The 25669-nt window shown below is 55.4% G+C and overlaps 4 protein-coding genes across 8 annotated transcripts in view; 3 read left to right on the top strand and 1 right to left on the bottom strand.

Moving 5' to 3' along the window:
* Positions 1–7609, bottom strand: part of DUS2 (dihydrouridine synthase 2) — a 34012-nt gene extending 26403 nt beyond the window's left edge. Inside the window, exons 1-3 of one of the 5 annotated variants that reach the window (XM_055146083.1) lie at positions 7489–7603; positions 4628–4810; positions 2196–2337 (exon numbers count right to left, since the gene is read on the bottom strand). In XM_055146083.1, coding sequence (XP_055002058.1) covers positions 2196–2337; positions 4628–4686 — 201 coding nt within the window. In that variant the 5' untranslated portion in view covers positions 4687–4810; positions 7489–7603. Of the gene's footprint in view, positions 1–2195; positions 2338–4627; positions 4811–7476 lie in introns of all 5 variants that reach the window. The other 4 variants (XM_055146085.1, XM_055146082.1, XM_004600900.2 and 1 more) reach the window with 4 other exon arrangements.
* Positions 7610–7619: 10 nt separating this feature from the next.
* On the top strand, positions 7620–9427 carry DDX28 (DEAD-box helicase 28). Its single transcript, XM_004600901.2, has one exon. The coding sequence runs from the start codon at positions 7634–7636 to the stop codon at positions 9242–9244; it is 1611 nt and encodes a 536-aa protein (XP_004600958.1). The 5' UTR covers positions 7620–7633; the 3' UTR covers positions 9245–9427.
* Positions 9428–11465: 2038 nt separating this feature from the next.
* On the top strand, positions 11466–14602 carry DPEP2NB (DPEP2 neighbor). Its single transcript, XM_055146303.1, is given in 3 exon segments — positions 11466–11639; positions 13900–14067; positions 14070–14602. Coding segments are annotated over 3 exon segments (363 nt in total). The 5' UTR covers positions 11466–11566; the 3' UTR covers positions 14192–14602.
* Positions 14603–19969: 5367 nt separating this feature from the next.
* Positions 19970–25436, top strand: LOC101545810 (dipeptidase 2). Its single transcript, XM_004600902.2, has 10 exons — positions 19970–20223; positions 20453–20579; positions 21577–21706; positions 21782–21923; positions 22155–22224; positions 22347–22523; positions 22864–22948; positions 23653–23728; positions 24980–25115; positions 25197–25436. The coding sequence occupies exons 1-10, from the start codon at positions 19970–19972 to the stop codon at positions 25434–25436; spliced, it is 1437 nt and encodes a 478-aa protein (XP_004600959.2).
* The last annotated feature ends 233 nt before the right edge of the window (positions 25437–25669 follow it).

The following is a 25669-nucleotide window of genomic DNA, read 5'->3' on the forward strand; positions in this document are numbered from 1 at the left end:
CATAACAAGGACGGAGTTTCCACTTTACAGGGTGAAAAGGTCCGAAGACCCGTTTTCCATCACTGTGCCTGGGCCTGACTACAGCCTCCACTGTATGGGCTGTTGTTTTTCAGTTGGTTTTGGTTTGGTTTGATTTTAGGACTGCACCTAGCAGTGCTCAGTACTTACTCCTGGCTCTGTGCTCAGGGATCACTCCTAGTGATGCTGGGGATCAAATTGGTATCAATCACATGCAACAAATGTATTTAAATCCCTGTACTATCTGACCTTATGTGGGTCCTTGGATTTTTTTTTCTGGGTTGTTTTTTGTTGTTGTTCATTTGTTTTTGTTTTGGGCCACACCCAGCTGGGCTCAGGGGTTACTCCTGGTTCTGTGCTTGGGAATCACTCCTGGCAGGCTTTGGGGACCTTACGGGGTAATGGGGATCAAACCCAGGTCAGCCACATGCAAGGCAAGCCTTACCCGCTATGCAATCACTCCGCCCCCACACCACTGTTTTACAGACAGAGGTGCAGAGTGACACTCTGTCCACTAGGTCCACTTTGTTGGTCATCTGACTCCTGTTCCCTTGACTCTGGCTGAGCTACTTCGGCCTTTCTTCACTGCCAGCTGCAGAGGGTTCCACAAAGCTTCCAAGGTATCTACATGCCTTGCATATCCTGGGTCTTACACTCAATCCAGCAAGGTGCGTGGGCTGATTTTATTATCCCACAGATGGCACACCTCACAGGAACCCAGTTCAGGCCATCCAGGGCTAGACAAGGCCTGTTGATGCCGCCTGCAGGTCATTTCTGCAGGTCATTTATGCACCCACCAGGGGGCGCCAGGTACCAAACTACGCCCAGGTCAGGCCTAGGCACCCAGAATGCCTCTAAGCCTCTGCCCTCTGCCAGATCCCTGACACAGAGCCAGGAATAAGCCCTGAGCACTGCTGGTGTACTCCCCCATCGACTGGAGCTTGAGGGGGAGCTCTCCAGATAACTGTGACACACACTCATACTCCCCCAGGGCACAGTATCAGCCACTCCCATAATTCTATTTTTCCCCGGGCCCAGAGATGGCTCAAAGGAACACACACTTTGCATGCCAGAGCCCCATGTCTGTTCATGGCACCATATGATCTCCCAGGCACCAGTGAAAGTGACCCCAACACAAGTACTACATAGGGTGTAGCCCTTGAACAATGCCACATGTGGCCCACAAGGAAAAAGAATTCTGTTTTTCTTTTCTTTTTTTTTTCCTATGTTTTTTTGGGGTTTTTTTTAGGGGTACACTCAGTGGTGCTTAGGGTTGACTCCTAGTTCTGCACTCAGAGATCACTCTTAACAGTGCCCAGGGATTGAATCTAAGTAAGCCACGTGTAAGGAAAGTGCCTTACCTCTGGAGCAAACGCCTTTCTTTTTCTATCTTTCCTAGAAGATGCTTTCCTGCATTTTCATTTTTCTAAGTGGGAGGAGGAATACATGAGGATACCAGAGATAGAATCCAGGGCCTCACACAGGTGAAGTTTACTCTCTAATACAGCTATGCCCTCACCCCCTGCCGCCAACACTTTCTAAATCCACCTCTGACCTCAATCAATTTAAAAAAAAAATTTTTTTTTAAATAAGGGTGGACTGGAGTAATGGTATAGCAGGGAGGGCGCTTGCCTTGCTCATGGCCAAACCAGATTTGATGCTCAGCACCCTATATGGTTCCTAAGCCTTCAAGGGGTGATCCCTGAGTACAGAGCCATAAGTAAGCTCTGAGCAGGTATGACCCCAAAACCAAAATATATAAAATAAAAACATCTGCTGACACTCTCAAAAAATAAAAAAAATAAAGCCTGGTCTGAAGTCCTAATATTCTCCGGCACTGCGAGCCAAGTAGCCGGCCCACTAGCTACTGACGCCACAAAAGACTATGCCCCCCACGCCACCTCATCCTTTTTCCAGACCTGAGTCTGGCCCTGTTCTTCCTCTTCCAGACGTTCATCTGACTCCTGCACAGATGCTCACGTACCCAGGTCCCCTGCAAGCTCCAGGAGACCTAGGCTCCCAGCACGGCTTGTGCGGGTTCTTCTCCACCTTCTGCAGGGAGCACTTGGAAAGTGAGCACCCATCCTGCACTCCAACTCCCGATCAGCCCCCGAAACCCACCCAGGTAAGTGACTGTCCTCCGGGGGAAGGTGTCTGGGAAATCGGGGGCCGCTCACCTCACAGTACACAATGTCCGCCCCGTAGTCCAGGGCCAGCAGCCTCATCGGCAGAGTTCCCACTCGAACCATCGGGGCCAGGATGAGTTTGTTGTTGTAGCACAGGGAGAGGCCGTTCACGATCATGCCTCCTCGCTGCAACCTGAGGAGAGGGGAGCAGAGTGAACAATTCCAGTGGGACCCTCTCCCGCTCCCCAGCGCGGATGTCCCTCCTCCTGCTAACACGACTTGTAGACTTTCCTCCAATCATGAAAAGAACTTGGGGCCAGAGAGTAGTTCAGGAGTGAAGGCATTTCCCTCGCACACAGCCAACCTGGGTTCACTTCTGGAACCCCATGTGGCCCCCCAAGTACACCAGGAGTGAGCCCTGAGCACAGACCCAGGAGTAAGCCCTGAACACTGCCAGGTATGAACCAAAAACCAAAAGAGTAAATAGATCAGTAATTAATGGAAGAAGAAAGACAAAGTTCATCCCTTTACCCCACAAACATGAAGCCCATGTCTGAGCCAATCTCCTGTCTCTTAGGCTACATTTGACACAAAAGTGTCTTGCTCTGCTGGTGCGTTCATGCTCTGGGGAACACAGGATATGCATATCAAAGGAACAGGCAGGGGCTGGGGAAGACAGTACAGTGGGGAGGCACATGCCTCGGACACGGCCGACCCAGGTTCGATCCCCGGCATCCCATGTGGTCCCCCCCCACACCACCAGGTGTGATTCCTGAGCACAGGGTAAGGAATAACCCTGAACACCTCCAGGTGTGGCCCACAAAAACAAAACCCAAGTGAATAGGTGAATGTGTCAAAAATGCATTGGAAATTCAGTAGCCTAGAGCAGTGATTCCCAGAGTGGGTGACACCCTCCAGGGGAGGAGGGGACACAGGAATGACCTAGTGGGGCGGCAGCAGCCTCAGGTGGAAACGACACATTTGCTGTTTGTTTGCTTAGAGGCAGATTTTCAGGGGAGCAGGGAGTGGTTTTCTGTCAAGGAGGCAGTAAGGCCAAATCAATTCGGGAGCCTCGAAGAGAGAGCAAGAGTAGAATGAGGGGAGACCGACATGCTGATGGGCCGGGGGTGTAGCCCGAGCGGCCCGTGCCACTGCAGAGCTCAGGCTCAGTACTGCGGGCACCCCGCCCATAGCACGCCCTGCCCACCGCAGCCCTAGCAAAGAAAAGGCAGAAAATAAGAGGATGAGTTAGAAACCTTTTGTTTTGGGGCCGGAGCGATAGCATAGCGGGTAGGGCGTTTGCCTTGCACGCGGCCGACCCGGGTTCGATCCCCGGCATCCCATATGGTCCCCCAAGCACCGCCAGGAGTAGTTCCTGAGTGCAAAGCCAGGAGTAACCCCTGAGCATCGCTGGGTGTGACCCAAAAAGCAAAAAAAAAAAAAAAGAAACCTTTTGTTTTGTTTAGGGCCCACACCAGAGGCTTACTCCTGGCTCTGCACTCGGCACTACTCCTGGGGTGGCTTGGGGGACTCCAGGGGGTGCCGGGGATTGAACCCCGTCAACTCCACGGTGATAAAGAGCCTGTTATCAAGGTCCTGGGTTTGATCCCCAGCGCCAGAAATTAATAAAATAATTAAAATTCCAGCTATTTGGAGACCTAACTGGCATGAACACTGCCCCGGGGACTGTAGCCACGCCTGGCTTTGGGGCTCGGCTGGGATGGCACCCCCACATTTGCGTTCCTCTGCCTGCTTACCACATGCGCTTGGCGGGATGAGCACTCTTGGCTGAGGCACATGAGTTCATGGGTATAGAGCCTTTGGGGGTCACTGGGCTGCTCCCAAACAAGCCTGACCCTCCCTGGCTATGGGGCTCACACATCCTTTGTGGCTGCGGTGCTCGCCGGGCGCTGCAACCGTTTTGTTTCGGTTTTGGCCCCTACTCCCAGGCGCTCACAACTTTCCTCGGTCAGTAAGTCATTCTTACTTCTAAAGCACAATACTACAAAACACCATCTCAACAACTTCTCGGGGTTACTCAAGAGAGGGGACTGACACAGTGTCTGTGAGAGGACTGACACGATGTCTGTGAAATGACAGACACAAATTAGGGGCCAAGGGCAGAGGCCAGTTCAGACGGGCTCTACTACTCGCTGTGACTTTTGAGGGAATTAAAGGAAAGAGCCTATACCTAGAGCAGTCACCGTCTGGACCAAATATTTGAAAGGGGCCGGAGCAAGAGCACAGCGGGGAGGGTGTTTGCCTTGCGCGCAGCCAACCCAGGTTCAATCCCCAGCATCCTGTATGGTTCCCCCAGCACCTCCAGGAGTGATTCCTGAGGGCAGAGCCAGATGTAACCCCTGAGCATTACCAGGTGTCACCCAAAAAAAGCAAAACAACAACAAACACAAATATTTGAAAAAAATCCAAAGGCAAATATATACCTAAATATGTGTTTCTGATCATTCCTTTAATGGACTTACTCTGCCTTGGTACAAAGAATTCTTTGCTTACAGGTGAAGAGACGGAGGCACGTGTACATTAATAAAACGTCAGGGGTCGAATCAACAGTAGAATGGGTAGGGCGCTTCCTTGCACACAGCCAATTCGGGTTCAATTTCTGGCATCCTGTCCCAGATGGTCCTTAAGTCTGCCAGGAATGATCCCTGAGCACAGAACCAAGAGTAAGCCCTGAGCGCTACTGAGTGTGCACCCACACGCACCCAAAAAAAAGACAAGAAAAGAAATATACTGAATCAAGTATCTAAAGAGCTATTTAATGGAGGAACAAGGAGCCTTGAATTCTTCGAGAGAATCACAACTGCAACTTAGAAGCACTAGATCTTGGAGCTCCTTTATGTCAACTTTAATGCCAACTCCCATCTGATTTTATCACAAAACAGTGGTCATCTGGGCAGCACAGAACAGTGGTGGGTAGTGATAGGACAGCGGGTAGGGTGCCTTGCACCCAGCTGAGTGGGATTGTCCCTAGCACCCCATATGGTCCCCGAGAACTATCAGGAATGATCCCTGAGCTCCGCTATGCCTGGCCCCCAAAACAAAAACAAAAAAATTAAATTTAAAAACATTTTTAAACTAATGTAGGAGTGGACTGGAGTGATAGCACAGCGGGTAGGGCGTTTGCCTTGCACACGGCCAGCCCAGGTTCTATTCCTCCATCCCTCTTGGAGAGCCCGGCAAGCTACCGAGAGTATCCAGCCTGCATGGCAGAGCCTAGCAAGCTACCCGTGGTGTATTCGATACACACACACACACACAAAAAAAAACACAACAGTAACAAGTCTCACAATGGAGACGTTACTGGTGCCTGCTCAAGCAAATCGATGAACAACGGGATGACAGTGACAGTGACAATGTAGGAGTACTGCCATTTATTCAGCCACTGATTAAGCTCATTGAGTTGGTTAAAAACGTTCTTTAAAGGGGCTGGAGTGACAACAGTACAGCAAGTAGGGCATTTGTCTGGCACACAGCCAACCCAGGTTCAAACCCCGGCACCCCCACCATCCTCTAAGCCCCTCCAGGAGAGGGAATCTCTGACTGCAGTCAGGAATAAGCCCGGAACACTTCCGGGTGTGGCCCCAAAACCAAAATAAATAACTTCTCAGGGAAAGGAAGCTCAGTCCTCTCAGGCCTGATGTCGGCAATGCCAATGGCTCAGTTCAGGATAAGTCCAAGCGTCTGCCACGGGCCTCAGTTCTGCCAGCACACGGTGGGCAGCACACTACATCTCTCTCTCTCCTGAATGACGCACTGTCCAAATACCTGAGGGGGTTCTGTCCTCCCTGAACTCTTCTCCGCCCCTCAGAAAACATTCCACCCTGCCTTTAGGGCTTCCAGGGATCCCCACGTGCCTGACCCCAAGGGAGCCACAGACAGTGGGTCAGGATGGCCACAGAATGTTCTGAGGGTGCATGGTGCTGCTCAAGCTTTTGGCAAAGCCTGAGGTGAACATGCATCTGTGAATCGGCCTCTCTGCAGTCCTCACCCTCCCTCCCACCTTCCCCACCATTCAGGATGGACACTTTTCATTATTTTTTGTAAGGGGCTGCCTTATGCTCTGTAGTCTGTGACAGCAGTCTGGCCTTACCCACCAGATGCCAGTAGCACCTCCCCAAGATTTAAAACGCTTCCAGCCACTGGCAAGTGTGTGTGAGTAGTAGTGGGGAGAATCACCCCCACCCTCCCACCCTCCTCCCAACGGCCACGCCCCCATAATCCTGCTTGTTCTCTGGCCCTCTTTTTTTTTTTTTTTTTTGCTTGTTGGGTCACACCCGGCGATGCACAGGGGTTACTCCTGGCTCTGCACTCAGGAATTACTCCTGGCGGTGCTGGGGAACCATATGGGATGCTGGGAATCGAACCTGGGTTGGCCGCGTGCAAGGCAAACACCCTACCCGCTGTGCCATCGCTCCAGCCCCTCTCTCTGGCCCTCTTGGTATCTGATGAAACTTAAACACTCTTCCAGACGTTAGGACACTCCCCAAACGGTTACCCCACATTTACCTTATCTCTCCCTCAGACACTGGGGGCTACAGAAGCCATCTGACACGCCCTCTCTAAATCTGTTAAGTACAACCAAAGGCTGGAGAGTTAGTTCAGTAGGTAGGGTTCTTGTCTTGCACATCACTGACCCGGGTTCGATTCCTGGCACCCCATATGGCTCCCTGAGCCCCACCAGGAGTGGGCAGAGCCAGAAAAAGCCCATGAGCACCGCCGGGTGTGACCCAAGCCCTAGTAAGAAAAATGGTAAGAATGACAATGACTGAAGAACTTTGTGGAAACCTATACATCTGAATTCAGGGTCACGGGCGATAAGCGGAAGGGCAGGCGGCACAAGAAGGGGGCTCGGGCTGAGAAGGCGACCTGGGTGACAGGGAGCGAGGACAGTGGGCCACGGCTGACAAGAGCGAGGCAAGGTAGGAAAAGATGAGTCCTCTCGAGGGGCAGCTACACACCCGACTCCCACTCAACAGGGAGCGGATGCCGAAGCCCCCTACCCCGCCAGCAGGCGCCGGGGCTCCTGGGGGTGTCTGTCCCATTCATTCAGACTCTCCACTAACGCTCGGAAGCAGGCCTTGCGCCGGCACCACCTCTAGGAAGCCCTCGCCGTCCCCGGGGAGGTTCCGGGGCGACCCGCGCAAAGCCAGGGCCGCGGAGGGAACGGCGACCACGACCCGCAGGACGCCGACGCCCATTCGCCTGACGCCCTCTGGCCCCTCGGGGTAAGGCCGAGTCCCGACGGCGCCGGCGTCGCGCGCCCTTCCCCGTCGCTGGCCCAGGTCTAGACGGCGCCGGGCCGCGCTCGCACCTCCAGACAGACCTCGCGACGGCGGCACTCCCCAGATCCTCCTGCCTCAAGGTTCGCCAACTCCGCACGCCGAACTGAGCCGCGGCAGCCACCGTCCGCCGGTCCTGGCGCGCGCGTGACGTCACTGCCGTGCGCCTCTCCCCCCGCCCCTGGCAACATGGCGCTGGCCCGGCCCCCGCGCCTCCTGTGCTTCACGGCTCGGTGGCTTCTGGCTCCTCGACGGGAGCTGGCGGCAGGTGATCCCGATGAGCCCCTGCCGGTGGTGCGCATCCCGCGGGCTTTCCAGCGGCGGCAGGAACTGCGGCAGCGCGGCCGGCAGAGCCCGGCGCAGCCGGTGCTGTCGCGACCCGGCCCGCTACTGGTGTCGGCGCGGCGGCCCGAGCTGAACCAGCCCGCTCGCCTCACGCTGAGCCGCTGGGAGACCGCGCCCCTCGCCTCGCGCGGCTGGAAGAGCCGCCGCGCGCGCCAGGACTATTTCTCCATCGAGCGCGCGCAGCGCGATGCCCCCGCGCTACGGAAGCTCGCGGCCCCCCGCACCTTCGCCGACCTGGGGCTGGAGCCCCGCGTGCTGCACGCCCTGCAGGAGGCCGCCCCCGAGGTCGTCAGGCCCACCACCGTGCAGTCCAGCACCATCCCCCCGCTGCTTCGCGGCCGCCACCTCCTGTGCGCCGCCGAAACCGGCAGTGGCAAGACCTTCAGCTACCTCCTGCCTCTGCTGCAGCGGCTCCTAGACCGGCCGAGCCTGGACGCGGGCCAGCTCCCCGCGCCCCGAGGCCTCGTCCTCGTACCTTCCCGAGAACTAGCCGAGCAGGTTCGGATGGTCGCGCAGCCCTTGGGCAGCTCTCTGGGCCTCCAGGTGGGAGAGCTCGGGGGAGGCCACGGCATGAACCGGATCAAGCAGCAGCTGGCCAGACAGCCGCGCGCTGATGTGCTGGTGGCCACGCCCGGAGGGCTGTGGAAGGCCCTGAGGCGGCAGCTGCTCAGCCTGGAGCTGCTCTCGTTCTTGGTGTTGGACGAGGCAGACACGCTGTTGGATGAAAGCTTCCTGGAACTGGTGGAATTCATCCTGGACAAGAGCAATATAGCCGAGGGTTCGGCTGACTTGGAAGACCCCTTCAGCCCCAAAGCCCAGTTAGTGTTAGTGGGGGCCACTTTTCCCGAAGGCGTTGGCCAGCTGCTGAGTAAAGTTGCCAGCCCAGAATCACTAACCACCATCACCAGCTCCAAGCTCCACTGTATCATGCCTCACGTCAGACAGACATTCATGCGACTCAAGGGGGCAGAGAAGGTGACCGAGCTGGTACAGCTGATCAAGCAGCGGGACAGCGGGACCTCAGGGTCAGTGCTGGTGTTCTGTAACAGCTCCAGCACTGTCAACTGGCTGGGGTACATTCTGGATGACCACAAAATCCAGCACCTTCGGCTGCAGGGACAGATGCCAGCCTCCATGCGGGCAGGGATCTTCCAGGCCTTCCAGAAGGGCTCTCGGGACATACTGCTCTGTACGGACATAGCCTCTCGGGGCCTGGACAGCACCCAGGTGGAGCTGGTGGTCAATTATGATTTCCCTCTCACCCTGCAAGATTACATCCACCGGGCGGGCCGGGTAGGCCGGGTGGGGAGCGAGGTGCCAGGCACAGTCATCAGCTTTGTGACCCACCCTTGGGACGTCAGCCTGGTTCAGAAGATTGAGCTGGCAGCTCGCCGACGAAGAAGCCTGCCAGGACTAGCGTCCTCTGTGAGCGACCCTTTGCCCCAGCACACCTGAGACCAGAGGGCCTCGGTGTGACGCCACAGCAGGAGTCCACTGTCCTGGGTCAAGGCGTGCTCTGGTCAGCAGGCTCCCTGCTGAGCTCTGGCTGGGAAAGGTCAGAAGCCCGCCAGCACTGCTGAGCTCGGTGCTCTCTAGTCTTTCTCTTGAGTCACAAAATAAAACAGTTTTGGTTTTGCATCTCCATGGGTTTCTAGCAATAGATCCTCTTTTTATGCATCTCCCCAACTGACAGGGCAAATTCTCGATTCCTGAGAAGGTTCACCTTCATACCCCAAACTGCCACACCCAGGATGAGGCCTCCCTCTTCCAGTTGATCTTTGAATGTTTTTGTGGGGATTTTTGTTTTGTCTGGGGGCCACACTTGGTAATGCTCAGGGCTTACTCCTGGCCAGCTCAGAGAACCATATGGGGTGCCAGAGACCAAACACAGGTGGGCCATATGCAGGGCAGACACTTCACCTGCTGTACTAGCCCCCCAGCCCCAGTGAGTATGTTTACCTCCTACCCGCAGAAGGTACCCATTTAGCGCCAGCAAAGTGGGCGACAAGCAGGGGTATCCCAGTGATGCTTGAGATTTTCTCCGAGCAGTGTGTAGGGCACCACGCAGTGCTCGGCATCCAACCAAGGTTAACCATATGCCAGGCATGTGCCTTAACCCCTATACTATCCTTTGGCACATGTATGAGTATTTTCAAATGGTCTGTGGAATCCCCAGTGTCAAGCCCTCAGAGGTTGATAACTAGTTGACTCTATCTGCTTTTCCAGAGTCCTAGCTAAGTCCTCATCAGTACCCATCAAGTCAAAGGGAGACTCCCAGACAAATGAGCTCTTTGTAACCCTGGAGATTATGTGTTCTGCTGGCCCATCGCCAGGACAAACCACCTCCAAAGCTCTCTCTTTAGTACTGTGCTCCATAAAGATAGCTCGTGTTAGGCCTGACTTCATCTGTCCTGCTAAGCATCATGAAGAAGGTGCTTGTAGATCTCAACCAGGAATAGGAGTCCAGAGAATCTTTATCTTGGACACAGCCCTACACTGTCTACTCTGCAAGTTATTCTGAGCTGGACTGATAGTGTAGCAGGTGGGATGCTTGCCTAGCCCGTGACAGACCCAGGTTCAAATCCTGACACCAAGCCCCTTAGCACAGAGCTAGGAGTAAGCTCTGAGCACTGCGAGGTGTGGCCCAAAGACAATTTGTTTAAAGCCGGGAGCCTTTCGTAAGGATCGGTCACGCCGAGGCCTCTTCAAACGCGGTATCCACACGTGGGCAGCTCCAGCTAAGGCAGAGTCCCTCTGGGTAGAACAGATCAGCTCTTACCCCTTTTGTGGTATAGACCACGTTTCCCACGTGGGCTGAGCCTACACCTCATCCTTCGTGGTGGTGGGGTTGTCAGAGGGGTACGATAGTCATTTTGTGTGTCATTTTGTCATGTCCTTTTAATTTCATGTTACTATGGGCCTGTCATTCCCACTAGGTGAATTTTGCCTTGTAGCACCTTTGACCGCTCTCCCAGCCACACTGGGGAATGAGCAGAGCTTGTCATCACATCTCTGTCAATTGAAACCCTGCAGTCCAGCACAAAGCCGTCATCTGCCAGATGCCCCCTTACAAGCCATGTGACTGAGCCAGTCCAAGTCGCTTGGTTTTCTGGAAAACAGTTGGAAAAGGTCTGGATTCCATGAATCTACATTTGGAGCAGGACAAGCAAAGAACTTGGCTTTTATTCAACTGGAAAGTGTTTCCTGCCCTATCCACATGTCCCAACCTCAGGCCCACCCCCGGGGACCCTTCCTGATTGCCCAGCGCACATAAATCTGCCACTCCAACTATTCGTACTTAGATCAGTACTGTCCAACCTAGTTTTTTTAGGTTAATCTCCTCAAGCCTGCCTCAGAGGACAGTCTCTCTTGCCCTGCCACCCCTGTTATGTGCGAGAAGGGCAGGCTGAGGAGATCCAGACCACATGTCCCTATGCCTCAGAGAACCTAAAGTCGATCCTTGTGTGACCTCACTGGGCAGTGATGACGTCATAGGCCTCTTCCCAGTTGCCAGGGCAGAGTTAGTACACAAACGTGCCCTTGAGGAAATTTTCATTTCTCCATGAGAGACCAGTTTGGTTGGCTGCTTGAGAAAAAATGTCAGACCGGATCTTTTATATTCACTCTAACTTGTCCTGTGTCCCTTGGGACGGCCCCACAGCTGGCAGGCCAAGGCCTGGTCTCTGGACCAAAGGCAGTACTATTACTGATGTCCACGCTCATGACCTCATATGGCTCCCACACCTCAGAGCCTCCCTGCCCATCAGGTATCTACCCATGATCTGTGGCCTCCTCAGGGACCCACCTTGTTCTCACTCACTGCAGAGAACGTGTGAGCTGTCATCCATGGGTAAGTGTTCAGGAAGGTTCTAATCTTTAAAATGCAGCTTTCTCCTCAGGGCTACGCTGATCTTCCACTCAGGCCCTTTTCCTAATTGGCCTCTTGGCAAAAAGTCAAGTGCCTTTTGATTAGCAGGTGACAGATGGGGTAGTTTGAGGGAGAGCTGTTGAAAGCCCCTCCTGAACCCCACTTCATGCTGTCATGTAGACATCCACGTGAGTTCCCTCAGACACACCGAGCCTGAGCCTACTGAGTCCCCAGGGAAAAGTGGTGGCATGTGGCTGGGAAGAACCAACCAGGAGAGCCATGACACAGCGTTTGGGACTCAGTGCCGAGACGGTGGGGTGCCAGGAGGTAGGGGCGCTGTGATCATGAAGTGGGAAAGGAGCTTGCCTTCAAGCCTCCTGGCCACCCGCACCTCAGGATCTGCTATTTTTCTTTTATTGTTTTGTTTTGGGGCCACATGCAGTGTTGCTCAGATTCACACCTGGTGGTGCTCAGAGGATGGAATTGGGCAGGCCTCGAGCAATGCAAACACCCTACGGCACTACTATTGCTCTAGCCTCTGGCTATTTTCTAATATTCGTGAAAGGATTAGAGCTGGGGCGATCAAACTCATTGTGAAGGGGGCTGAAATGTTGCCAAGGAGGAGGGATTCTTAACTGACCTGTACTAGATTGTCCCCAAAACTTAAAAGCCATTTCCATGAAATCCTCAGAAGTGATGTTAAGAGGCCAGAGCTGATAGTATAGTGGGTAAATCTTGCATATGGCTGACCAGTGTTCAATCCCTGGCATCCCATATGGTCCCCTGAGCCCCACCAGTAGTGATCCCTAAGCACAGAACCAAAAGTAAACCCTGAGCACAGACAGGTGTGCCCTCCCACAAAAAAAAAAAAAAGTGACCTTAAGAAATGTCTAGGTGGAGGGGCTGGAGCGATAGTACAGCGGGTAGGGCGTTTGCCTTGCACGTGGCCGACCCGGGTTCAAATCCCAGCATCCCATATGGTCCCCTGAGCATGGCCAGGGGTAATTCCTGAGTGCAGAGCCAGGAGTAACCCCTGTGCATCGCCAGGTGTGACCCCCCCCCAAAAAAAAAGAAATGCCTAGGTGGAGCTAGAGCGATAACACAGTGGGTAGGGTGTTTGCCTTGCATGTGGCCGACCTGGGTTCAATTCCCAGCATCCCATATGGTCCCCTGGGCACCACCAGGAGTAATTCTGAGTGCAGAGCCAGGAATAACCGCTGTGCATCACTGGGTGTGACCCAAAATTTTTTTTTTAAATATGTCCGAGCGGGGGTGGGGGGAAATGTTTTGGAGAGGCCAAAACCATAGGACAGCAGGTAAGGTGCTTGCCTTAAACACAACCAGCCCAGGTTCCATCCCCCAGGCACCACCAGGGGTGATTCCTGAGCTCAGAGCCAGGAGTAAGCCATGTACGCAGCTAGTTGTGATCCAACAAGTTCCCTCAAAATAAATGTTTTCTCAGAGCAGAGAGATAACAAATGGGGTGCGGAGCTTTCCTGGTATTCAGTAGCCTGGTTTGACCTCCAGCACCACATGGTCCCCGGTGAGCCATCAGGAGAGACCCCTGAGCACAGAGCTAGGAGTAGCCCTGGAATACTCCATCTGGGTACGGCCCAGACCGTGACTCAAGCTGGAGAGACACATCAGCAGGATGGAGTACATGCCTAGCATGTGAGAGGCCCAGGTTTAATCCCTGGCACTGCATGCAGGCCCTGGAGCACCACTGGGGTGACCCCCAAGCACCACTGATGCCACTCCACCAAAACCAGAAAGAGAAAAAAAAAAATTTCTGTTGTGGAAGAGATTGCCTGCAATCTTTGTGGGATTTTTTGGTTTTGTTTTTTACTTGGGGGACCACACCCAACACTCAGAGGTTACTCCTGGCTCTGTGCTCAGAAATTACTCCTGGCAGTGCTTGAGGGCCATATGGGATGCCGGGGATCGAACCCAGGTCAGCCACGTGCAAGGCAAGCGCACTGCTCACTGTACTATCTCTCCAGCCCCTCTTTGTGGGGCTCTATGACAGGAGCAGGTTCTCCACATGCCACATCCTGGCTCCCAGGCTCCCTGGCTCGAGTTTGCAGCCAGCGTGAACACTCCGGGGACTCTGGACTCAGTGGCCAAGGCCATGTGGTAGATACCAGATTCGAGGGTGTAAGGCGGAAGTGGGAGAGCCGTGGGAGAGGGGAGGCATGCGGGGCCCGGCAGCCGTGCGTGACGGAGCTTCTGCCTCCCTTTCCAGCGGCAGCGGCACCCTCTCCTCCCACACCCGGCCACTACCATGTTCTCTACCGAGGGTTTGGAGAGAGCCAGGTGGGCTGGCATGGGGAGACATACTGCCTGGTTGGCGGCTACCGGACCTACGGAGATGCCCCCGTGGCCACCCCAGAGAAGATGGAAACAGAAAAGCCAGCCCCCGACGGGCTCCCAAGAGACGCCACACTCGGTCCGAGTCGGACAACGAGCTGGGCTGCTCCAGCCCCAAGATTCAGCGTTTGCAGCCTGGTGGCAGGAGGCAGAAACTCGCTGGCTGAGCCCCTCTGTTGAGAGAAGTCATGAACCGCCGGACACGGCACCTGCCTCTTCCCTCGGACACGCCGCTGCACTCATGTCTGTGCCTGTCTGTGCCTTTCTTAGCCCACAGCCTCCTTCCGGGACACTGAGGTCTGAAACAAAAAGCTGCTGGGAACATCCTGGGGCTGAAGCCGAACCTGGAAAAATAATCCTCAGGTTCCTCTGCCCCATCCTCAAGTCCCTGCCATGGTGGCAGGAGGAATAGAGCACTGTTCTGGACAAGCAGGGAAGACCCAAGAGCAGAGAAGGGGACGGTGGCTTTCCCCACACACTCCTCCCTGGTCACTGCCAGCAGCCACTGCGCTTATCCGGAGGGGTAGGCCTGCTTGGAATTAGAGGAAGCAATCTGTGGCTCTCTGGGGGTTCCCTGAATAAGGACACCCAGAAAGACCTGCTCCTCAAAGCAGGAACAGGAGAGCCCGGCAGTCTTCCATCCTAGACCCACCTTGTCTCACCAGTTCTCTACCCAGTGGGGTCCCTTCCAATTCAATAAAACAACTTTTTCCTATAACCATGCTTGAAATCCAGCTTGTCCAACCTAGGTCCGAATTCTCCCAGTTTCCATGAAGTCTATCCCCATGTCAGCATTCTCTGAGGCCTTCTAGAATACCTCCCGAAGGGCTCTGATGGCCTCTTAAGGCCTCTTGGCTGCAGCTCTGTGACTCTCACAGGGACGCCTGTACCAACTGGGGCAGACACAGACTGCTTATTTAAGAAGTCTGGAGCCTGGGGCTAGCCCTTTAAGCCTGCGTTCTTTCTTATAAATATATTCCTCTCTCTCTCTACCTTCACATCTTTGTTTGTTGGGGGGGTCACACCCAGCAGTGCCCAGGACTCACTCCTGGTGGTGCTCAGGGTACCACATAGGGTGCCAGGGATCGAACCGTTCTGCTTCATGCAAGGCAAGAGCCCTACCCACTGTACTATCTCTCCTGCCCCTCCCCTCGAGTCTTTCTAAGTAAGTTTTATTCAACAAAAACTATCAGAGGGGGCTGGAGTGATAGCACAGCAGGTAGGGCTTTTGCCTTGCACGTGGCCGATCCGGGTTCGATTCCCAGCAACCCATATGGTCCTCTGAGCACGGCCAGGAGTAATTCCTGAGGGCAGAGCCAGGAGTAACCCCTGTGCACCGCCAGGTGTGACCCAAAAAGGAAAAAAAACTATCAGAGCCTGGACTAGAAGGTGTAAAGGGCTGGAGCACAGGCTTTGCATAAAGGAGCCTCGGATTCTATCCCTGCACTGCCTGCTTCTCTAAGCACCAGAAGCAACTACTGAGTACTGAACTAAGTACTGATACTAAGTCCCTGAGTATTACCATGTGTGTTGCCCCCCCAAAAAAAATTGTAAAAGCAAGGCCCAAGTACACAAATTCCAGGACTAAATCTCCGTGCCACATGGTGGCAAAGGTGCCAGGTGTCCCTCCCCAGCTCCCTGCCTGCTCGGTGGCCTGGCTGTCACCCCCCACAATATGCCTCCAGGAGCCATCAGCTCACCAACAGCCCTGGTCCAGAGATGCCCAATTAAATCCCAAAATGGATTAGTGCCCTACAGAAATGTCTCTGGAATGCAACATTTACAATCTAGGATTCCAGAAGCATGTGGCCGTGGTACCCATGATTCAAAATGAACAATGGGCAATAAATGATCTAACATCTGCCCCTGGCAGGCAGGTGGGAAGATTCGAGCAAAACATAATGCCCCAAAGTAGAGAGAGAGTATTGGGGAAATTGCCTTCCATGGAGGCAGGGTGAGAACTGGGATGGGGTAGGGAGATATACTGGGAACACTGGTGGTGGAAAGTGTGCACTGGTGGAGGGATGGGTGTTCGATCATTATATGGCTGAATCTCGAAATGAAGGATTTGTAACTATCTCACGGTTATCAAAAAAAAAAAGGTAATGCGGAGTTCACACCCAATTCAATCAGCTTAATCAATGGCTGAATAAATAGCAGTACTCCAACATTAAAAAAAAATTATAGAATCTGATGAAGACTTCTTGTGTGTGCTGGTGGGAGGGGGAGAGACGAGCCTGAGATACTGCTCCATCCATTAGTTTATCCACTATTAGTAAATGGATAAATGCATATGAATAATTTTATTCAATTATTCAACAAGGACTTAAATGGCACCTACACACCAGCTACTGAGCCAGCGTGGGATCTACTGGTGAAGAAGATGCTCAGTCTGGGGTGGAGAGACAGCAAGGGGAGAAGGCGCTTGCCTTGCATGCTACTGACCCCAGTTCCATCCCTGGCACCACAGAGAGGGTCCCCTGAGCACCACCAGGGATGGGTACTCAGAAAAGAAATGAAGTACCTCTCTCAAGCGCTGGGGCAATAGTACAGTGGGTAGGGTGCTTGCCTTGCACATAGCCAGTCTGGATTCAACCCCCAGCATCTCATATGGTCCCCCTGCCAGGAGTAAGCACAGCTGGGTATGCCCCCCAAAAAACAAAGCAGAAATAAAGGCCCTCTAAAGGCATCCCACCGATCAGCAAGTAAAACAATGGATGAATAAATTACAGAAATCAATTGCTAGAAAAGAAAGTAAAATAAAACAAGAGAAAGCAGCTGGAGGTAGGGGACAGTGGCGAGGTTGCACCAGGAGTCAAGGCAGGCTCCTGTGAGAAGGTCATACTGCAGTGGACATGGAAAGGAGCCATGGGCAGAGATGAAGAGAATTCCTGGTGGGCAGGGACGCGGCTCAGCAGCGGAGCACTTGTGGGGCCCTGGGCTCCAGCTCTAGCAGCGCAAAAAAAGGAAAAAGTGAAAACAAGATGAGTTAATCAAATTGATGAGGTTGAGTTATTATGGGTATGTGGGGGATCAATATACTCATCTTGCTACACTTTTTTTTTGTAATTTTCAAATTTTCTTCTGGAGCCAGAGCTATATAGTACAGTATGTAGGGCGCTTGTCTGGCATGTGGCTGACTCAGTTTCAAACTCTAGCAGAACCTATGGGCCCCTGAGTCCCGCCAGCATGATCCCTAAGTGCAAAGCTGGGGATAAGCCCTGAGCACAACGGGGTGTGGCTTCCTCCAAATCAGAAAAATAAATTCTCCCAAGTGAAATAATTTGTTTGGGTTCCAGAGTGTGTATGTGTTTGTGTGTGTGTGTGTGTGTGAAAGAGAGAGAGAGAGAGAGAGAGAGAGAGAGAGAGAGAGAATACAGTAAGTAAAGCACTTGCCTTGCGAGTGGCATCGCCAGGAGTGATTCCTGAGCACAGAGCCATAAGTAAATTCTGAGGCACATCAAGGTGTGGCCTAAGAACCAAAGGGGAAAAAATAATTTCAGGAGTTGAAGTCAAACCAAAACATTTGAGATCTCCTAAGAGCTGCAAAAAATCATGTGGAAATACAGGCAGAAGAATAATAGCGGACCACACATGGTGGTGCTCAGGATCCTGGCAGCGCCCAGGGTCAAACCCAGGTCAAATCCAGCTGGTGCAAGGCAAGCACCCTAGCAGTTGTACTCTCTCTCTGGCCCCAGAACTGGCCTCTTTAGGAACTAAACTAGAACTGACTTGACCCTTGTGTCCTGGCTGAGCGGGAGAGATGGTATCTGCCTTCTCTGGCTCCCCACAGCCTCTCTCTGCTCAACTAGAATTTCTCCCAAGTCCTGGCAGGTTTGACATCCAAGTCCTAGAGGGAAGAAACACACATTGGGCCGGAGTGACAGTACAGCGGGGAGGGCGTTTGCTTTGCATGTGGCCAACCAGGTTCCATCCCCAGCATCCCATGTGGACCCCAAGCACCACCAGGAGTAATTCCAGAGCATCAACAGGTGTGACCCCCCCCAAAATAGAAAAAAAATAAAAAAGAACAACACATTAAGTCTCCTTTCTTATCCTTCTTAGCAGCTGTTATTGGTCTGCCTAAACTTCCAGCCAATCTGTGTTTTCACATTATATGTGTTTTCCCCTTTTTTTCTTTTTTTGGTTTTTGTTTTGGGTTCCCACCTGGTAGCGCTTAGGGGTTACTCCTTCACTCCTCGCTCTGCACTCAGGAATACTCCTGGGCATGCTGGAGAGACCATGTGGGTGTCAGGGGCTGGGGCTGGAGGGGGACAGACCTTGAAGCATCTCAGCAGTGGAGTTTCTGTGAGAAGAGACATTCCCTGTGTGGGTGTCGTAGGTGTGATGTGTGTCTAAGTGGTGGTATATGTTGTGTATGTGGTATATGTCATGAATGTAGTGTGTGGCATTTGTATGTATGTTGTGTGTGGTACATGTTTATGGTGTGTGATTGTATGTGGTCATGGTCACGTATGTGGTGTCTAAGGCAGGTCATGTATGTGGTATCTAAGCAGTACATGCACATGTATGCGGCATACGTGGTGTATATATAGGTGGTAGATATAGCACTATAGCACTGTCATCCCACTGTTCAATGATTTGCTCGAGCGGGCACCAGTAACATATCCATTGTGAGACTTGTTGTTACTGTTTTTGGCATATCGAATACCCCACGGGTAGCTTGCCAGGCTCTGCCGTGCAGGCAGGATACCCTTGGTAGCTTGCTGGACTCTCCGAAAGGGACAGAGGAATCGAACGTGGGTCAGCTGCATGCAAGGCAAACAACCTACCCGCTGTGCCATCTCTCCAGTCCTAGGTGGTAGATATATGTGGTATATTACATACATCATAGCTGGGGTGTGTGTACGCCGTGCGTGTCTATGTATGTGTTGGTATGTGTTTGTGTGTTGGCATGTGGTGTGTGTCCAGGTGCTGTGTGAGAGGTTCACAGAGGAAACAAGAACCCGAAGACAGGCAGACGGAACCTCAGAATGTAGGTGCAGGCATTTCCTTAGTGCCCAGAATTCTGATGTCAGGGAAACCTGGTGGGCTTCCACTGACACAGGGGGCCAGCTTCAGGGGAGGAAGGCTGCTGGGGGCTGCCCTGGAAGCGCCTCATCTTTACTCCAGCCTCCCACCATCGGCTCCCCAGACACCCCTCAAAGTCCTGCGGAAAGACATGCAGTATCTGAGATCGGAACTCACCCACTAAGGCAACTGGAGAAGGGAAGGAGGTAGGGGGTAAACCCGGAGCTGCGACACTCTCGGCAGGTCTCCCCGTAACTGAGTTACGGGGGTGCGGCTCGGCGACAGAGCACTTGCTAAGTGTGTGAAGGGCCTTGGGCTCCCCCCAGCCCTGCCAGAGACCGACTCAAAAACAGAGGTGCGAGCAGAGGGCGGGCAGGGGAGCGGCAGGCGGGGGTGGGGGCCAGGCTCACCCCGGGGCCCTCCTAAATGCAGGGTGCACGCGCCAAATCCCCCACTTCCAGAAACCATCTCTTCCTCGCGCCCGCCACGCCCGGCAGAGCACCCCGGAACCTGTGGGCGGAGACACTGCCATGGAGACTTTCTGTTGTTGCTTTTTCCTTTGGCGGTGCTCGGGGCTTATTCCGGGCTCGGTGCTCAGTGCTCACTCCTGGCGGGTTGGGGGACCAGGCGGGGTGCCAAGGATGGAACCTGGGTCGGCCGCGTGCCGGGGCGAGGCAAGGGGACCGCCCAGCCCGCGGGGGCGCCCTCGGAGCCGAGGCGGGAAACGTCGGCCACCGTCGGGCGCCCCCTGGCGTCGGCGCGCGGCGCTCCCGGTCGCCCGTCTCAAGGCCCGACGGCCCCTCACGTGGCCGCGCTCACAGGTCGGCGGAACCGCCCCGAGCCAGCCGCTCGCCCGACGTCGTCGCCGTCCGGCCCCGAGACCCGCCCCTGCCGCCGGCCCGGCCTCGCGCATCATGCCGGGCGCCCGCCTCGACGGCCCCCGCGCGCCAGGCCCGCGGCGCCTCCCGCCTCTGCTGCTCCTGCTCTGCCTGGCGGCGTCTGTGCCGCACACCCGCGCTCAGACCACGTCGTCGGGGGCCCGCCACGACGCGACCGACGGCCACGCGACCCCGCCGGACGCCCCCAGAGCCCCAACACCCCAGGCGGCCGGCGGCGGGCTGCTGGAGCGCGCGCGCGCCCTGATGCGGGACTTCCCGCTCGTGGACGGGTGCGTGGGGCGCGGTGGGGGAGGGGCGGGCCACCCCACCCCACCCCACCCCCCCGGGCGAGTTCCTTGCGCCTCCCGGCACCCCCTCTCTTGTGAGAACCACCCCAGCCCAGGCTTCCGGGGTCCGGGCAGTCCCTAGAGACTGCGGGGAGGGTCGCCTGCCCTGCTAGTCCCAGGGCCTCACCACCACCATTTGCTGCTGACCCCGTGGGCCTCGACCTCCCTCCAGCCACAACGATCTGCCCGCGCTCCTGAGGCAGCTGTACCACAGCCAGCTGGAGGACGTCAACCTGCGCAGTTTCCAGCAAGGCCACACCAGCCTGAACCGCCTGAGAGCCGGCCTCGTGGGGGCCCAGGTACCCCGGGTCTCTCATTCTCTGGGCCACACCCAGAGGTGCTCAGGGCTTACTCCTGGCTCTGTGTTCAGGGATCAACTCTTGCCAGGGTCCTGGGACCCTACGGGGTACTGGATAGCAAGCCCAGGTCAGCTGAGTGCCGTGCAGACACCTTGCCCCCTGTGCTAACTCCCTTTTGTTTGTTTGTTTGTTTCTGGGCCACACCTGGCAGTGCTCAGGGGTTACTCCTGGCTCTGCACTCGGGAACCATTCCTGCAGGCTCAGGGAACCAAAGGAGATGCCGGGGATCAAGCCCTGGTCCGCAGCATGCTTAGCAAGCACCTTAACCACTGTACTGTCTTCTCCGGCCTCCAGGGTGTATTTTTCTCATTTTTAATTTTAAGTTAACTTTATTTTTGTGGTTGTGGGGCCACACCCAGCTGTGCTCAGAGGTTACTCCTGACTGTGCTCCGGGCTCACTCCTAGCGGTGCTCAGGGGACCATAAGTGGTGCCGGGGACTTGAACTGGGATTGGTCTGGGGCATGGTAAGCACGTTAGCCCCTGTACTCTCTGTTAGAGAGAGTACAATTGACAAAACCTTTTTTTAATTTTCTAGTGACAGTGGCAATGCTAGAGGCTACTCGCAGTCCTGTCATCTGGTGTCATTCCCCATAGTGTGGGAGCAGAATCGTGTGGTGCCAGTCAAACCTGGGCATCCTGCATGCAGAGTATATGCTCCAGCCCAGAGCGCTGTCTCCAGCCCACTCAGAGCATGACTTTCAGCAAGACCACCCTCCCAGTTGGTCACATGGGAACTCAGTCAAGTGCCCTGACATTGATTCGGGAGGGGATGAGGGACTGGGTTTGGGGGGTATCCGGGTGCCAGGGAATAAGCAGCATATTAGCTAGGACCTCTGGACCCCTGGGGGTGCCACACTGGCGATGGGGAGCAGGGAAAGCCCAGGTGGCTTCAGAGTGGCACCTGCTCAAGCTTATTCCCTGAAAATGCACCCCCAGTTCTGGTCGGCCTACACCCCCTGTGAGACCCAGGAGCGCGACTCTGTGCGCCTTACCCTGGAGCAGATCGACGTCATCCGCCGCATGTGCAACTCCTACGTAGAGCTGGAGCTGGTGACATCGGTCCAGGGTAACTGGGCTGGGCAGGGCTGGGCTGGGCCACACTGTCGGAGGCTGAAAGTAACCCCAAACTCTTCACCCCCAGCTCTGAAGGATTCTTCCAAGCTGGCCTGCCTCATCAGCGTGGACGGTGGCCACTCGCTGGACAGCAGCCTGGCCGTGCTGCGCACCTTCTACCAGCTGGGCGTGCGCTCCCTGACGCTTACGCACACCTGCAGCACGCCCTGGTGAGCGAGCGCCACATGGACGCTGTGGGGCTACTCTTGGCACATGGGCCCCAGCCAGGGTGAGCGAGGAGGGCAGCTGGGGCTCAACAAGAACACGGCACACTGGTGCTTGTTTCAGGGACTGCAGGGATAGAGGGTTCGGGGACACCTCTAGACTCACACTCAAGTTATTTCCACCAGTCATATGTCCCCTAACCCCCAACACCCACCCCCACCCCCACTATTCTGCAGGGCTGAGAGCTCAACAAAGGACACCCACCCCTTGTACTCCAACGTCAGCGGGCTGACCAGCTTCGGCGAGGTGAGGGCCCTGGTTCCAGCCCTGTCCCCCTGGAGTACTTGTGTCCCACCTGTTCTGCCAGTAAGTATGTGCGCGTGAACGCTCCTGACCACGTGGGCCTGGGCCCTCTCCCAACCTTGCAGAAGGTGGTGCTGGAAATGAACCGTCTGGGCATGATCGTGGACCTGACCTACGCCTCGGCTGCCACAGCCCGGCGGGCCATAGAAGTGTCTGAGGCACCCGTGATCTTCTCCCACTCAGCTTCCTGGGCTCTGTGCAAGGACGCCCAGAACATTCCGACTGATATCCTGCTGCTTCTGGTGAGAGCTGGCCTGACCCCTCTGACTCAAGTCAAGCACTGTGACCTGAAGCCTGGCTTCTTCAACTCCTGCACACCCCACAGCAAATGGCTCTGCCCCCCAAGGCCACAGTCCACAGCCGCTGACCTCTGAACCGTGGTGGGGGGACCTCTAGGGGGCAAATATTTCCCTACCCCTCAGACCCAGGGCCAAGACACTGCCCCCACACACAGCAAACCAGGCTGAGATTCCATTCACGCAGAGCTGGGGACCGGGACCAAGAACACTCTCCCAGGGGCCTGAGGGGACAGCAGGTGGCCGTGCTGGGGGTGGAGCTGAGTGTCCGTCTGTCCACTTGCAGAAGGAGAATGGTGGCATCGTGATGATCGCTTTGTCCGGGGGGGTGCTGACCTGCAACAACTTAGCCAACGTGTCCACTGTGGCAGGTAAGCCCCTCCTCTGCCAGGGCTCTGAGCAGTGCCCACACGCCCCGAAGCAGCTGGCAGCTGGCATAGCTTCCCTGCAGCCAGTGAGGACAGGTACAGAGCACCCGGTGCCATGTGGCAGTGGAACCACAGTCCCTACTGTCTAAGGGGGCTGGAGGGGTCCTGGCCACCCTCCGTGCCTCTGCAGGGGATCTGCCCAGTGCCTGCCCCAGCCTTGGGCCCCTTTACTCTCTAGCAGCTGTAGTCTCTGTCCCTCTCATCCCCCACACCCATAAAAAGGTACGGTTCTCTCTTTTTTCATTTCATTTGCTTTTGGGGCCACACCTCACTGTGCAGGGGGCTACTCCCAGACTCCCAGCTCAGTGCTCAGACTGCTCCCAACAGTGCTCAATGGTACCAGGTATTCAGCCCTGTGAGCTGTCTCCCTGCCTGCCTCGATGCCCATACACACAGTGTGTTGGAAGCAGGGTGAGGCCTGGGTGGGAAATGACCTGACTAGGTAGCGCTGGGGACAGTGCCATCTCTGAAGTCCCATGAGAGCACTTAGGATCATTTTGGCCAAATCCAGAGCCTGTAGATGGTTTACTAGGTGCCAGGCCTGCAATGCCCATGGATACCAGGCAGGGGGAATCAGTGGAGCTGGCCTCAGCCCCACACCCTCGCTGCCTCAGAAGCCCCCACACAGCTGCCGCTCTGTCTCCCAGCTCACTTCGACTACATCCGGGCGGTGATAGGCCCCGAGTTCATTGGGATCGGCGCAGACTACGATGGGACTGAGCGGTGAGTGCATCCCCGCGGCGCCGAGCGACCAAAGTCTCCGGTCTGCTGGTCCAGCTTTATCACCCCACTTCCAGGGTCCGTTTTCTGGGCTCTTTAGTCGGCCTGTGGCCCACTAGCTCCTCCCCAAGTCGTCTGATTGGGTGAAGCCCTGAACAGGTGCACTGACCCACGGCCAGCAGATGCGTTGCCCACAGCAGACTCTCGACACAGTCCAGCACAGGCCGGAATCCTCTGCCAGCCGCTGGCTCTCTGCAAGCAGGGCTCAACCCATCTCTTTTTCTGTTGTTTTCCCCTTCGATTTGGGGGCCACACCTCGTGGTGCGCAGGGACTGCCCCTCGACTCTGTACTCTCGGTGCTGGAGAGCCGGTGCTGCCAGGGATTGAGCCCGGCCTCCTTCACGCAGAGCCTGTACTTCAGCGCCTGAGCTTTCCCCTGGCCCGTGACCTCACACACACAAGGCTTGCCCTCCACCACTGTGGCCCGGCCCAGCCCAGTTCTTCCAGAAAGGAGACAGTACTTGCACACACCGAGAGGCATAGGTCACCGTGTACCTGTGTGAGCTTGGAGGTTCGGGACGTTTGGAACCTCCTTTATGGAGGAAGGTTCAGCCTACACTTCAGTGCTGAGGGCCACTCCTGGCTCTTTGTGTAGGGGTCACTGTTGGTGGTGCTCAGGGAACCATATGCGGTGCTGGGGATCGGTTGGCCATGTGCAAGGCAAGTACCTTACCCTCCATACTATCTCTCCAGCCCTTTGTTTGGCAGCCAGGCATTGCTGTGCTTGGGATTGCTCCCAGTGAGGTGCCAGGGAACATGTAGTGCTGTGGCTTGAACCCAGGGCCACACACACACACACACACACAGAGCACAAATGCTCCACCACTGAGACATCCCTGGCCCTGGACAAGGAGGCAGAAAGCCTCCTTCTGAAAAGTAAAAACCAGGAGGATGGGATCAGAGAAATGCAAGTCAGGCATGCACACAGCCAACCCGGGTTCGATCTCTGGCATCCCTTATGGTCCCCTGAGCATCATCAGGGATGATTCCTGAAGTGCAGAGCCAGGAGTAAGCCCTGCACATCACCAGGTATGGCATTCCCCCCTCCGCCCCCCGCCTGGGTAAATCATTTAATCCCTCTAAGTCTCCATTTTTCATACCCAGCCTGGACTGTGGTTTGAGGGGACCCTGGTTCTGAGTCAGGACCGTGGGTCAGCACTGAGGCCCCATGCTGGCCGGCTGGCGGCCACACAGGTTCCCTCAGGGGCTGGAAGACGTGTCCACGTACCCGGTTCTGATCGAGGAGCTGCTGAGGCGCGGCTGGAGTGAGGAGGAGCTCCAGGGCGTCCTTCGAGGAAACCTGCTGCGGGTCTTCAGCCAGGTGGAACAGGTGGGCTGGGCCTGGCCACAGCGGGGGTGCTGGGGTGCTGGGGGCGGGGGCTGTGGGGCTGCTGACAGCTGTTGCCTGCAGGTCCGGGAGGAAAAGAGCTTGCAAAAACCTTTGGAGGACGAGTTCCCAGACACTCAGCTGAGCAGCACTTGCCGCTCTGTCCTTGCGAGTCGGCCGCTGGCTGTGGAGCTCTCCAGTGTTCCAGACCATACAACGGTCACTGTCCCCAAAAAGAAGCCGTCCTCCAGCTCTCCCCCCAGAGTGGCCCCCAGCCTCCTCATTCTAGCTGCCTTCCCCAACCTCATTCTGTGGGTCAGGTAACCAACCTCCTCCCACCATAGGGCATGCTGGGAGCCGCAGATGCCCTTGGAACCCCCCCTCTCACCACTACATCCTCATGCAGGTACAAACATTGCCTACAAATAAATATTTTGGCAATGCAAGCAGGTGTGGTGCCTTTCTTTGTGGTGGTGGCACCGTCTCAAGGATGCGGGGGCTGGGGTGTCGGCAGTTCACCACCAGTTTCCCCAGGAAGACCTGTTAGCCCTGGGAGA

Source organism: Sorex araneus, chromosome 8, assembly GCF_027595985.1.
Source record: "Sorex araneus isolate mSorAra2 chromosome 8, mSorAra2.pri, whole genome shotgun sequence".
Classification (NCBI taxonomy): Eukaryota; Metazoa; Chordata; class Mammalia; order Eulipotyphla; family Soricidae; genus Sorex; species Sorex araneus.